This window comes from Rhinolophus ferrumequinum, chromosome 7 (genome assembly GCF_004115265.2).
Source record: "Rhinolophus ferrumequinum isolate MPI-CBG mRhiFer1 chromosome 7, mRhiFer1_v1.p, whole genome shotgun sequence".
Lineage (NCBI taxonomy): Eukaryota > Metazoa > Chordata > Mammalia > Chiroptera > Rhinolophidae > Rhinolophus > Rhinolophus ferrumequinum.
The window spans coordinates 99,965,664-99,981,022 of record NC_046290.1 but is presented as its reverse complement, the minus strand read 5'-3'; the positions used below and the strand labels follow the sequence as shown (position 1 = coordinate 99,981,022).

Below are 15,359 nucleotides of genomic sequence, written 5' to 3'. Positions count from 1 at the left end.
AAGATGACTTCAGATGGGCACAGGGATCTTTCAGCACAATGAGATTGTGGTGATGGCTGCACAAGTCTGTAAGTATGGTTAAAAAGCAGGGAATTGTACACTAAGGTGGATTGAATGGTGTATAAAATATACCTCTATAAAGCTGCTAGTGATATACCTCACTAAAGAAAATTTATATAAGAATCCAGGAATGATTCAAAATTAGGAAATGGGTTCATGTAACCCAGTCGAAGCTGGAAGAGATGCCCACACATGCTCGGGCACGTTTCCTCATGCCTTTGTTAAAGCATTTATCACCCCCGGCAGAATCTTCGCTTTCCAGTTGTATAACTGTACCAGGCCTGGTACACCCTCGGTGATCAGGGAATGTTGAATGGGTGGCAGGAACGAGTGGTTACATGAGGGAAAAAACAGGTCAATCACAGTTGCCAAAATAGTAAACAATCTGTATGCCTTAGTGGAAAAGATTATAGTATATTCATGCAGTGGAAGCTTACACAGCAGTTAAAGTAAATCTGGTCTGTTCCTGTCAATGGATAAATCTTGAAAACACCAAGCTAAGAGTTAGTTAAAGAACAATATGTACAACATGATGCCTTTTATGTAAATTTTTAGAAAGATATAACAAAAAAGTTATATAGGTAAGCTATTTAACAAGAGCTGTATAAAAAGATATAACTTATTTATGGATACATGTATATGAAGTAGAAATATAAAACCATGGGGGAAGACTCTTATCTTCAAAAGAGAGGTAACTACCCCCAAAGAGTTAACTGATGGGGGAAGGAAGAAGAGGACTGGTGTGAGGAGGAGTACAAAGGAAGCTGCAGTGTTCATCTCCTTTTGAAAAGATCTGAAGCAAATATAATAAAACATAAAGTATTAATGTTTTAAAACCTAGGTGATTGGAATGGTTGAAATATTTCTTAATTAAACGAAAAAAATCATCTTAATGTATGTTCAGAAGGCATTTGGTAAGGATTGACACCAGATTTATTAGGTACTAATTCCTAATTAAACACCTTAAAATTAGGAATACAGAATATTTTATTTAAATCGGGGGTTGGCAGACTTTTCTGTAAGGGACCAGATAGTAAATACTGTAGGCTTTATGGACCCTCCTGTGTTGGTCACAGTTACTTAACTCTGCTGTTTCAGTGCGAAAGCAACCATGGGCAATTTGTAAATGAGTAAGTGTGACTATGTCCCAACAAAATTTGATTTATGGACACTGAAATTTGAATTTCATAATTTTCATGTGTCATGAACTATTCTTTTGATTTGATTTTTCTTCAAACATTTAAAAATGTAAAAACTATTCCTAGCTCCTGGACCATAAAAACTAATTGCAGAGGGTGGGATTTAGCCCAAGGGCTGTAGTTTGCTGGCCCTGATGTAAATGATAAAACTATCCATCTCCATTTTAACAGCGTTAAACTTAATGAGGAAACACAGGAAGCATGCTCATTACCATTAAAACAATACTACCAACTTTCACCATTAGAGTTTTATGTTGTTTTTGGAAATCCTGACTATTGTAATAAGAGAAAAGACAAACAAGATATAATATAAAGCCTCAATAATTAAGAGAGATACAAGAATACATTATCGCCCATTAGTCAGCTGTTGACCCTTCGTTTCTTTATCTTTAAGTGAGAAACTGTGACTTACTTTCAACTTACATATGTTCTTTTTTCTGTTATGAAATTTCTCGCATTGGACTAGATAATTTTTAAGATCACTCTAGCTCCAAAAAAATGGTCCTGTGATCTTTATTTCTAATTAATTTTTTCTTGGGTCATCAAAGGTGAAAGCTAGAGTTTCTTTTAATTTGAAAACTAGTAAATAGATATTTGAAAACTAATAAATAGATATTTGATTGTATATGTGGGGAAGGAAAAATCATTTTCCTCTTACCCTTCTAAGTTCTGGCTGGACTCATAATCTAATGAACAAGAGAAAATGACCAAATTTATTATGTATGTATGTACCTAGGGGGGTCCATAAGAATATAAGACCCGAGGACAGATTGGGCAGTTAAGGCTTCTCTGCCTTCTTGAGCCAGGGAGAAGGATTGTGGTTTGGGATTTCAAAGGGCAGGAAGGCAATTCCCATGGAGATGAAAACAAATGTTTGGTAAATGTTTGCTGGACCATCTTTACCGACGATGACGGACACAGATGGCTTTGAACAGATGGGCCTTGCTAGGTTCCTCCCCATCTATTGCAGTTCATATTGCACTATACCGTGTTTCCCCGAAAATAAGACCGAGTCTTATATTAATTTTTACTCCAAAAGACGCATTAGGGCTTATTGTCAGGGGATGTCATCCTGAAAAATCATGCTAGGGCTTATTTTCCAGTTAGGTATTATTTTCAGGGAAACATGGTAGTTATCTGTGATGAGAGCTCCCTTCCTGGAGCAGGTCCTCTGTCTGAATTCCTTTACGCAGTTAGGGGGATGGTCAAAGATTTCTCCTGAGCCTTTCATTTCTTAAAAATAATCCACTTAAAATGTCCCAAAAGGCATATTTTGGGGTTGCAAACTCTGCTTTCATACACTCCTATTATAGGTATATCTTATTAAGGAGAGAGGGCTTACATATATAATTTAGTTGCCCATAGAGTAGGATCATCACTCAGTAGTTCTATTTTTGCGAATTAAAACTTGCCCACCATGGAATCCACGAGGAGGTTATTCTTCAGTTATTTTAAAAATTAGAAAGTCAGTTCAGCATTGAATTTATATTTTGGCACATAGGTAACTATTGTAAGATGGTGATCTCTTCAGCACATGCTTCTGATTACTACGTGCTAAGGCAAGTATGTTTTCTTTGCCTACTGTAACTGAATTAGAAAAATTCAGAATGAAATGAATAATCCTGATATTTGTCACTATCAGTGAAAGGTTTTTTCCTTCTGAGTAGAATTATAATGCACGTTAATGTGATTTGTTTAATTTCAGTAATTTACCAATCAGATTTGTAATTTTTGTGAAGATATTGATCATTCTAAATGCAAAGGTTAAGGAATTTAATATAATTTGGGGGTGACCCATGCGGACAATAGCAAAAGATCCCTCCTTGCCCAGAAAAGAACCTGACTGGGGGCCTGAAGCTGGGCCAAGGTGTGCAGAGTGGCCTTAGGGAAATGGCTTCATCACTCTCACCCAGGGGACCTGGGAGACGTTCTGATTCAGTTGCTGTGAAGATCACCTCCAGGAAGAGGACGCACTGGAGACTGGGACACTCGGACATCTTGTCCCTAGAGAGTGGAGACTTTATAGACACTAGTAGATTAGTATACTCGTTCATATGCTCCATCTCTTTTTTATTTATTTTTTGTGTGGCAGCCCAGCTCCAGGCTCTCACAGTCTTAGCTGTAGAGGGCGCAGTTCACTGGCCCATGTGGGGATTGAACCAGCGGCCTTCGGCATTAGGAGCACGGCGCTCCAACCGCCTGAACCACTGGGCCACCCCAGCTCTTAATTTTAAATGAGTTAGAATGAATTCATCTTCCCAAGTGCTGTCAAGTCGGACCCCGATGTGACAGACTTCAGGCCAAAGCCTGGGCAGCGATGATACAGATTTTTTCAACTTTGATTATAGAGAACTGCTTTCAGGAAGATAAACATTTTAAACATTTTTAGGGTTTCAGATGCATCACTAAATATAAAGTACCTGGAACAAATATGAAAGAAGATGTCCAAATTGAAGAGCTGAAACCTTTTGCAACAGGAAGTCTTAAAAAGGAAAGTTTAAGACAAATAACCAATTTTTAAGCAATGTAATCACAATTTCATGTTACACATGTAGACACAACATGTATACACACTTTCTTCTACCCATAGTACATAATGAATGAATGTCATTTGATACTCATTTTCCTAATGGTTTGCTCTGGTAAGAAAAAAAAGGCAGCTTCAGTTTGGTAGTGATGGTGTATTGCCAAAAAGCTCCACTTTGATGGCTCTGTGTTTCACAGAGGTTACAAAGCCCCTTTGTAGTTCAGAGAGTTTGTGTGTTTCTCAGATGTCACTGGCTGCTTTGAAGGTGTGCTGCCTTCATCTCTTAAACCCCATTCTCCAGGGGTGGTCCCTGTTTGCCTGTCACATTTTGATATCCTCCTATCCAGATTCCCTCACTTTCTCACAGCATGTTCTTGGAAAAGCAATTTTTAAGTTTACTGGTTTTGTCCTCTCCCAGTTTTCTTGATTGTATGTGAAGAATCAGCATTGCAACCCTGTATCCTCACGTTTTTATTTTAATAGTCACTAATTACTGTCCACTTCTCACAGAAATGGTTGGCATAGCTACAGAAAGGTCCATTTACATTTTACATACATTCAAATAATTATTGCATCTGATAATTAAAAACGATTAGTCATATTCTCAAAAACTTGCTCAGTATGGAGGAAATTTTCTGATTCTTTTTCACATACCTAATTCTATATGTGAACATTTTTTTTTTCTTACAGGGCTCGTGCCGTTCGCTTCAGACAGGACAATAATGAAGCTGTTGGAGGATTCTTCTCTCAGATTGGGCAGTTATATATGGTGCATCATCTTTGGGGTACTTGTATTTGTCCTTCATTTTTGCGTTACTGGAATTTCACGGTTCATCACTAAAGTTGTACCATACAGTAAAATGTATCTCAAGTCAGTAGTCTTAAACACAACTGCACTGTCTAGAACGGGAGGTCAGCAGCAAAAGTCCATAGACTCGTGGAACGTGGTAAGCTGATCATCCAAGTGGGGATAATGGTGAAAGAAATGAAAGAGGTGAAGTTAAGAGAGGGAAGATGCTAAAGCTACTGAGTGCCTTTCGCAGAGTGGTCCCTAACCTCCCTTTCTAAGTGCTTCCCGTTGTTCCCTCAAAGACAGTCCTGCATTTTACCCTGAGAGACAGCTCCCTGCACATGAACTTGTTGCCTGCCTGGGTCTAGTTCCATGGTCCCAATGGCCCTTCTCCTGCATTTTTCATCTCTGGTGTCCTTCAGGCCTGACTCAGATGGTCCCCATCCCACCCAGTGAATGTCACTCTCCTGAGCCAAGTTATCACAGCTGTGGCTATTTGTTTTTCTCTCCCTGCTAGAACAGGAACTGGGTCTCAGTAACAGCTTGCTGTAAATACTGCCTGAACATTATGGCCACATTTGTAAATGGTTATTAGAGTTTAAAAAGCATAACTTATTTCCGGACCATATCAGTTAACTAAGGTGTTAGTCTGACTTGTTTGGTCCCACCAAGCACCACACCCTGTCTGCCTGGCGTGTCAGCCTGTGAGGGTTACAAAGATAAGGTGATCTGTCTAATGAGGGATAGAGCAAACATGAATGGCAGGCCACAAGGCAGTGTGTGATCAGTACACAGGGAGTTATATTCAAGGTACTCCTAACACAGAAAGGGATATAAAGTTACCTATATTGGGGGGACATCAATAAAAGGTGGAATATTGGCAAGACGTCAGGATATAGATGGGATTGACACGTAAAGGTGGGAAGGAAAGCCTGGAACAGTGATGGAGACAAGGGAAATTACAAAAAAGTGCTCAGAAAACTACAAACATTTCAGACTGGCTGAGTGGTAGAATATCTTCCAGGGGTCTAAATCTGGGTAAGTTTGACACAAGAAAAGTAGTTTTTACATTGTGTTGCTGGAACACAGCACCCCAAACCTTCAAGGTGTGGCGAGGAGACCCCCCTACCACTCACTGCTTGGACCAGCTGCTCACATCAGCTGCACACACAGGGCTAACCTGGCATGTGGCGCCTGTGTCTTCTGAGGCAGAGGTTGAAGATCCCGCACCAGAGGATAGAGCTGCAAAGGAAGTGAGGGCAGCATTGACCTCGGGTTTTCTCACTAGCTGCCAGCTGACCTAAGTGTCAGTTGTAGGAAACAAATCTTTAAGAAATGTGTCCTGTGTCCCTGCCTTTTAAAATTATACTAAATCTAATTTAACCTTTATAGGTTTGAGGTAAGGGCATAGTTTTTATTTTTTAAATAGTGGATGTTCTGTCCAGAGGATATAGACTGAAAAGTCATACCTTTTCCCACTCCCTCCCTCTGAGCCTGGTGAGGCCTGAGCGTGGCTCCTGCACACACCCCCAGGCATGTTCTGTCCAAGAGTAAGCACAGGGATTGATGTGTCCGGCTCTGGGCAGAGGTCATGCGTGCATACGCTCCTTCCCATCAGTGCCACAGCTAGTCTGGGTAGGGACGCAGTGAAGGAGGCTGCGATGGCAGACAGGCCGAGACGAGCGCAGGGCAGAGTCCTTAGTTCAGCCCATGGGGCGACTCAAGACTTCACCGCAGAGGCAGGATAAGCCCACCAGGGTCCTCCACAACGCAGGTGCAGAAGCCGGGACAGCGTGGTACGTCAGTGTCCCAGAGTGGCCATGTGGCAGCACCTGTGTCTTCTCAGTGTACCAAATGTTCACTTTCCATTTCATACATTGTAGAAAAAAGTATGTAGAGTATGTAGACATGTAGAGATAGATTCTCAGTGCCTGCCTCTGAAACTTACCTCACTTTCCCACATTTTCTTAAACTACCAGCATTTAATATTAAAGCAAAATGAATAAAAATGATGAAAAAACTTCTGTAGAAAAGATCAGGATGGCAATATTTATCTAAGGCAAATGGAAAGTTCATAGAGCATAAAATGGACTAAAAAATGATTTTAAATGATGCATGTACAGTATTTTCTAATAACATCAGTAACTTATTAAATATTTTTAAAATTATGTAACCTTCTCCAACAAATTTAATGTACAGATACAGCCATTTTATAATTTCAATTAAATGCTTAAGCACTGAAAAAAAACAAAAGAAAGAAAAATAACCAGCATTTGCCAGGCACCTCTAGTCTGTTGATTACTTTACGCATCATTCTCTGAATCCTCGGAACCACCCACCACAGATGAGATACCGTGATTCGTAGCTGGTAATAAACCAAGCAGAACCCGCAGCTATTCCGCAGCTGAGATAGGCGCAGACCTTGGCATGTCTGCTTTCCAAGCACTTGGTGTCATCCGTCCTCGGGGCCTGACTCCATTCATACGTTTGCTCCACCACCGCGTTTGGGGCCTCCTGCCTTCAGTTTATGAACAAACTCAGGTGCCTGCCATCTTTAAAAGCCTCCTCAACCCAAGAGTCCATTGATGGATGAACTGATAAATAAAATGAGCTGTATACATATAATAGAATTAGAATCTTAATCAGCCATGAAAGGAATGAAATTCTAGTACATGCTAAATACAACATGGACGAATCTCAAAAACATGCTAAGTGAAATAAGCCAGACACAAAACGATAAATACTGTATGATTCCTCTTATATTAGGTACTGTGTTTCCCCGAAAATAAGACCTAGCCGGACAATGAGCTCTAATGTGTTTTTTTGGAGCAAATATTTATATAAGACCCGGTCTTATAGTAAAATAAGACCGGGACTTATATAATTAATATACTATAATACCGGGTCTTACTATAATATATATAAGACCGGGTATAATATAATATAATGTAATACCGGATCTTATAGTAATTTTTGCTCCAAAAGACACATTAGAGCTCATTGTCCGGCTAGGTCTTATTTTCGGGGAAACACAGTACCTAGAATAGGCAATTTCATAGAGACAGAAGGTAGAATAGAGGTGAGCAAGGGACGGGGGACATGGGGATTTTTTTTCAATGGATACAGAGTTTTAATTTGAGTTGATGAAAATGTTTTAGAGATAGATGCAATGATGGTGGCACAATGTGAATGTACTTAATGCCACTGAATTGTATATTTTAAAATGGTTAAAATAGTAAATTTTATGTATATTTGACCACAATAAGAATTTTTTTAATTAAGAAAACTAGCAAGGCCTCCCCAGCCTGTGCAAGGGGCAGCTCAGCACACAGTGCACCTGTCATCTGTCTGACCTCAATGACAACACTGGTGCTTGTCACAGGAATTGTAGTGGTGTTTTCCTTCTGGGGTTAAGAGGCAAAACATTTATTTTTCCTTCTATTTATCAGCACCTTCAAAACTTTATGTAATAAATTATACTCTGTTACTATTAGAGGGAAATTTTGTCTTTAGATGGTTAAATTGCTAGGCCTCCAAGAGTAGGTTTTATCCCAGGGAGAAGGAAGTCCCAAGGGGAAAACGTGTATCCCAAAACAGAAAGTAGAACTGAGGGAGGGAGCCCTGGGTGACCTTTCAGTCTTGACTGCGACAGACACTGACACTGTTGAGATGCCTAGCAAGCATCTCCCAGGGGAGTAGTTGAAAAGGTCTTGCCCAGTTTGGGATTCAGAAATCAAGGCAGCCAGGTGAGATACCTGTGAATTCTACCATATGACACGAAGGACTGATGGCTTTCACCATGCTCTCCCCATCACCCAGAGCACCTTTCTCTTCCATTCCTAAATATTGATGATACCCTTTTCAACCTTCAAGACCCACCTGGTCAAATCATACCTCCCAGCAGTTCTCCCAGGCTCCTCTCTGTTCTTATGTACTCTGTTCTTGACACCACAGGACTCAGTAGGGGCTGACATTTCTTTTACTTGTCTTTGTTTTCCACTGCATTGAACATTCTCTCACCCGGATCTTTGTAGTGCTTTGTAAATGTGGAACAGAATCTAATCTAATGTTACTCATCTGTGGTCTGGCAGTTTCTGGTTATGAATTTAACATGTTATTGAAGAAGTGCACTTGTTTTCTAAATGTATGTCTGGGATCCACTAGACTATAAAACTTAAGAGCTCCTTGTTTTTCAAGAGTGGATTGTTTTGCTTCTCCCAAAGGGCGTAACAATTTTGCTTAGAATAACTAGTTCACAGTTATCCCAACTTAGTACTAAATTCCCAAAGTAGTCTCTGAGAAAACTAGATGAGCAGCTGAGTCAGTATTAATAGATGTTCTAGTGAGAGGTAGGGCATTGTGTTTGGTGTAAATCTTTTTTCTTCTGTGTGGCTATTTTTAGCTTACAAGGATCTTCAGACGAGGGAAGACATTCGGAATGCAGCATGGCATAAACACGGCTGGGAAGAATTGGTGTATTACACAGGTAACATTGTAATAGGCATAAAATACTTTATTATTCTTGTCTTACTCTTTTATGATCTTTCCCCGTGCAGCTAATATGTATTTTTTTTAAAAAGTATGCTGCTCTAGATGGTAAATTACAACTTTGTGGGGAAGGAGGAAGTCAAATTTTTCTTTAATAGTTACATGACTTTATTCCAGTAAAGAAGAGTATTAATTCTTCTAAATATTTATGTTGGCTGGTACAGTTTTCAAACCCTTGTATGTTGTAAATTTGATGTCATTGCTTCTGTACATTGCTGCATTCTCTGAAAATTTATAACAAATTTTTTTTAAGCTTTCCCTGTCTCATCAGGATTGTTCACTCACAAAAACATTACAATACAGCAATTAAAAAGTAATTTTGAAAGCTGATGTGTTTAGACTTCCTGTGAGTTTGTATATACAACATACCTACACATGCATGTATAACCATGTACTTTTGTTAAAAAAAATCAGCTGATCACCCAGCAATACCAATACAGTAATAAATACCAACCATGTTGCATGTCACGTACATTTAAGCCCATGTACTACCAAGAAAAATCAAAGAGTAATTTGTTCTAGAAAATAGGTATTTTCATTCAAAAATGTCATAATTGTATGTGACTTTGTTGCTTATTCTTACACTTTCATCAGTTCCCAGAGGATAGTTTTACTCAGCAGTGAGTTTTTTTTGTTTTTTTGTTTTTTTTTTTTTTTCTTTTCACGTCAGACGGGTAATGTGCCGTTGTCGTAACAAGGTTTGTGGGAGGCACATCTCACACAAAAGCGTGAACACCCAATCATCACACTTATGAACTACAAAAGGATCGCAGCAGTGAGTTTTAAAGTACAGTATATCTGTTCATTTGTGTAGGACACAGTCAAATGCAATATTACTTGTTTTATATAAATTTTAGTTAGTTCAAAGAACCTTTTGAGAAAGCACCATTTTTCTCATAATATGGATTTTCCTAATTTCCTACAAGTGAAACACATCTGCAGACAGAATTTGTTTTAATAACATCTAAAAGGATGCTAACTATCATTATCTTGTCTGTTTCTGCCCCTGAAGTCAGTCCTACATATTCCAACATTCTGTTCTGTGCTTTCGAGCTCCACAGCTTCTGAACATTCTCAGCAACCTCTTTGCTAATGTGTATTTACCGTAATCTGTTTAGAAAAGAGCAAGCACAGTAATCTTGATCTTGTTTTCAGTTCCACTTATTCAGGAAATGGAATCCAGAATCATGATCCCACTGAAGACCTCGCCTCTCCAGTAAAGCTACAGAATTTAGATGTGCCTACTGTCACATAAATTTATGTGACAAGTATTTGTGATAAATTAATTTTAATTGTATATCAAGTGAAAAACACTGAAATGTAAACTGCTGTATATAGCTTATGAGAGACCTCTTTTCTTTAAAATTTACATAATTAGAAGAAAGGAAAACTATTCGTTTGACTGATTATAACCATACTCTGTAGTCCTCTTTGAAACATCCCTGTGTTTGTTGAATATACCTAAACCACCCTCTGAAAAAAGAGGGCTCAAATTAAAATTTGAAAAAGCTCTAAATAAGAATCTGGATATCCATGAAAAAAGTTAGGCATTTCGTTATAAAAAATCTGTTTTATAATTACAGATTTTTAGACAAATTTCTTGTATAAGGAAGAAATACAGATTTTATCATGTTTCTCTAGCAGATTTTTGGTTCTCAGACTAGGAACAAATTATGAGTATACCCAGTACCTGAATATGTTTTAATTCTACTCTCATTTTCAATCAGTCAGCCTGGTAAACAATGTGCGTTACTAAGCTGGTAGTGGCTGCCAGGGTCCATTTAATCAATAATTCAGTCTTCACTTAAAGAGGGTTGTGATGCCTCTGTACGAGAAAGGAAATGGCTTGAACCTGTGTATCATGTGATTGTGAGATGAACACCATGAATAGCACTAATTTTTGTTTGTAATATTTTTCTATAACAAAATGAGAGGCACTAGAAAAAGAGGTTTTATTTTGTGAAAATCACTCATGACCTCAGACATTCTCCAGGTCTCCACGATCATGTATGGGGGGTAGTGCATGTTCAGATTTAAATTGGCATCACCTGCATACTTTGTATAACTGTTTGACTTAGTTTTTTGAGTGTGCCTATTTTGTGACTGTAATCATATAAACATCCTGTTGAAATGAAAAATTATGTCTGACCCTTAAATAATTCATGTGTAAAAGTGTGAATAAATCTCATATCAAATGTCAGACTTTTACATGTGAATGGTTTTCTCCAAGAACATATAAAAGTCAATAAAATCCTCTTTTCACATTTTACGTGTTTGCAATCTTTTTTATGAACTTGTGCTGAGAATGACCCTGCTGCTCTTGAAAAATAGCTTGTCTCAATTCAAGTGTGCATACGCAAGTCAATGGAGTAAAACACTAATAGGCTCACAGCCTCTCCCTTGGGCCACGGAAGGTGTTTGGGGAACGGGCCCTGGTCACCAGCGCGCAGTGTCATGGTGTTTGGGGGTATGGCTGTCTGCATAACAGGCTCTTTTAAGCCCAGGCTCCTTGCCTGGAAGGCAAGTTTTTAAAGCATGTTCTGGAATTGCCCTTTCTTGGCACTGCTCAAAACAATCATAAATCTGGCTTCCAGGTCTTTCAAGTAATTTAAGAAAAAATGGTTTGTGTATACTATTAGGAGTTACTTCTTAATCATTGAGTACTTACCCTCTTTGGGGTTGATTCCTTAATCTATAAAATGGGGAGGTTGAATCCCATGATCTTTAAGATTCCTTCAGCTCTGAACTTCTATAACTGGTTCCTCTTGGTGCCCCGAGAAGTAGTACGTGAGGAGGAACCAGGAAGGGATAGTGAGAAACCACCAGGGAAATAGGAAGAAACTGAAGAAAGTGGGATGTCATGAAAGCCAAGTGAGGAAAGTCCATCAAGGATGCGCCTGCCTGTGTCACATGCTTCTGCGAGGCTGGATTAGATGAGGTCTGGAAACTGATCATTAATCTAGCTGCCGGGGGACTTTTGACAAGAACATTCTATTATTAAGCTAATTTATCAAATTATCACTTTATTTTAGCATTTTCTGCCAATTTGTCAAATCCTTTTATTAAACTCGGGTAGGAGAATGAATTATTTTATCCCACTATTAATTTTCACTGGCAATATTCAAAACTTCCAAATTCATTTTCCATTCACTGGGTATAACTCTGGTGAATATAGTCACCAGAATATATTCTTATATAAGCCAACTCACTTTTAATTATCCTTCATGTGATACCATCCTATCACGTGGGGCGGCCTGTGGGGTCTCTGGTCCCGCTCCCCACACAAGAACACAGGATGTGGTGAGGCCAAAAAGGAACACCCACGGAGCCATAGGTAGGGGAGTCATACCAGTATAGTCTCACTGGAGGCTGGATTCACACGACGTGTGACCTGCTGTCCGCTTTTCTGCCAACCAACCGATGACTCGACTCGACTCCCCAACGTAGCCGCCGCAGTTATATTAGTGGCCAATGGCTCAATGTTTACAGCTGACGGCCAACTACCCACAGCTGACGGCCACCTACTACCTGAGCCAGCACCTTTCCACATGAGGCCAAGAGCCTGGAAACTGCTCTCTGGGGCTCTGTCCCCACACATCCCTAGTACTTTTCAAAAGCCCTCTTAGAAACATACACTGTTCTCCTCTAAACGAACACTTGACAAAACCTGTTTCATTTCTCTTATTCTCAATTGCCTGTGAAAGATCCTTTTTCAGGTCTACATTATACTTTTTTATTTATTAAATTTATACTTTCAGTTTCTGGCTGGGATGTAGTAGATGTTCAATAATCGTGAGATGCCTCATGAATAGATGGAAGGAAGGAGGGGGAAAGTAAAAGAAGGAGAGAGGGAGAAAGGGAAAGAAGGAAAAGAAAGTATGGAGACTGTCAGTTCTAGTTAGAAAATACATGGGACTCAGAAAGCAAGGCAGTGTCTTTATTCATACCATTTTTGATTCAAGTTCTAGAAATCCTTGGAATAAGCTCAGTAAAAACAATTCAAAAGGAAGACAATAAACAGAAATATGTTCAGAATTGGAAACTTATCAGCAAAGTACTGAACCAATCCTCTAATACTAAAGCCCATCTTTTGTCCAGAATTCAGTGATCATTAAAAATGAAACCACTTGAATTTTTTGCAAAATGGACTTGTATCCTAGGAAGTAAAATTTCACCTACTGTATTAATATATTCTAACACTTGTGATCACAGTGTTAATAATAAGTTAATAATAATAAGCTTAGGATAGATTCTCCTGGCTCTATTAATGCAAATAAAGAACGTTGTGGAAATCATTCACCTGAGTTCCAGCTCTGAATGTGACCCGGTAGCAGTCATTAAAGTTTGTAAACTTGTTTCCCATCTGTTAAAAAGAGGACAGCAATATCTATTGCAACTACTGACCTCAGGGTTGGAGAATTACATGAGGAAACATGAAAATACATTGGAAAATGTGAAAATAAGCAGTGTGACTTGTGGTCAGTTCACTCCCCACGTTTTCTGAACCAGTCGTAAAGACGCTGAGGGTCACTTACTGAGGCGGACCACTTAAATCTCCGGCTACACTCCTGCCCGGGGTCTGGAATGGTACCCCTGCTTTGGAGTGGTAGCTGGGCGGGGCTCCCTAGAGGTCATGGAGAAACACTTGTAACCAGTAGAAGAGAGAGAATCATTACAGCAGCAAACAAAAGGAGATGGGGGTGGGGGTGGGAAATGAAGGCCATAGGGCTATCTTTTTTTTTAAGCATATACAAATTTTGAGGGACTTCTGTTTCAACTTAATGCCATGACAAATTTCAATTCTTAACTTTATGGCTCCCATTCTTAACTTTTTTCTTTACATAAGCGATGTTCACGATCAGCATGAAAAAATGGTGTCACAAGGATAGGAAACCATGTAAAACTGTCAACACTTTCTGAATCCTGTCCTATTGTAGCTGCATACATAACTCTTGGGTGAGTGGCTGTTTACAAGTGAGTCCAGAATTAGAAAAGCATAAAAGAGATGAGTGCAGTTGCTGCATCATTTCAAGCTCACCACTCCAACACAACAAAGGAGGGATTGTGAATGCTGCTTCTATGCAGCTTGCTAGGAGCTGGGGAGCCTGTGGACCAGAGGAGGGGTTGTATAACGGGTAACAAAGGCTATATGTGAGTATCAAGATTTCTCAGCAGATCAGACTCCTCGGAGCCAAATTGAGTGCACAGGCTCTGATGGGCTGTCAGCTTTTCAGTCCTCTGCCCGCCTACCCACCCGCCCGAGGAAGTCTTGCCCCAGCTCATGCACACTGCAAGGTGGCGAAGGCTGACGCAGTACGCAGGGTGCCTTACAGACCTGGCATGCCTGGTCCTGCCCGGAGCGTCGCAGTGCTGAAAGTACAAATGTCATAAAACAGCCTCTCGGAGAGCTGCCAGGAAGCATTCACAATTAGGAAACAAGTGCCTCGTTGTTTGTGATCTCATTTAAATGTTGCCAAACTTATTTCATATCTCGCCTAGAGAAATTATGATTTTGAAGGAAATTTGATTCATCTGATTTGATTATTGGCTAAATAATTTATCTGATTTGACCACATTTGATTATTTGGTTAAATCATAAATTTTTCAAATGTCCAGCCTCTTCTACTTAATTATCCATCAGCGTCCACTGCATGCCTCTTCCTAAACACGTGTCTTTATCTTCCCCGAGTTTTCCACAAGGGAGGATATATAATCTCATAATTTTATAGCATGTTCTGGAATTTCCCTTTCTTGGCACTGCTCAGAACAAATATGAACCTGGCTTCCAGGTCTTTCCAAGTCATCTGTAAGAAAGAAATGGTTCATTATGCTATTAGGAGTTACTGCTTAATTCATTTAGGGGAGAGAGCTCCCTGTGAGCCCCCTCCTTAATTCGAGAAGAGTAAAACTTGTTTTCAGTTATTTTACTTCATGTGATTATCAAATACCCTTTTTTTTTTTTTATGATCAGAACTTTTGTTTAAGGCTCTATTGTTATTTTTTTAAACGCTTTTGTAACAATTCCCTATAGGACAAATTCCAAGAGGTCATAAAAGCACTGCCATCTTTCTGGCCCAGAGCTTCACTCAGTAGGCACCAAGGAGCGGGTGTATTGTGATAAGCACTCCGCCCTGTGCTCAGAGGGGTCTCCACTTCACCTTGGTTCTTTGCCTCGAGGTTGTTTCTACACAAACACATTTGTATTTGACATACTGGATACTGAAATGCAGGATAG

At 39.5% G+C, this 15,359-nt stretch overlaps 1 protein-coding gene and 1 non-coding gene across 3 annotated transcripts in view; one reads left to right on the top strand and one right to left on the bottom strand.

The window, feature by feature from the left end:
• NIPSNAP2 (nipsnap homolog 2) overlaps positions 1–11,393 on the top strand; it is a 30,872-nt gene extending 19,479 nt beyond the window's left edge. For both annotated transcript variants that reach the window (XM_033110259.1, XM_033110258.1), the window contains 3 exons: positions 4,477–4,571; positions 8,979–9,062; positions 10,280–11,393. In XM_033110259.1, coding sequence (XP_032966150.1) covers positions 4,477–4,571; positions 8,979–9,062; positions 10,280–10,344 — 244 coding nt within the window. In that variant the 3' untranslated portion in view covers positions 10,345–11,393. The remainder of the gene's footprint in view (positions 1–4,476; positions 4,572–8,978; positions 9,063–10,279) is intronic.
• Positions 9,789–9,892, bottom strand: LOC117025378 (small nucleolar RNA U13). Its single transcript, XR_004423591.1, has one exon. It is a non-coding gene; the product is annotated as a small nucleolar RNA U13 (small nucleolar RNA).
• Positions 11,394–15,359: the final 3,966 nt, after the last annotated feature.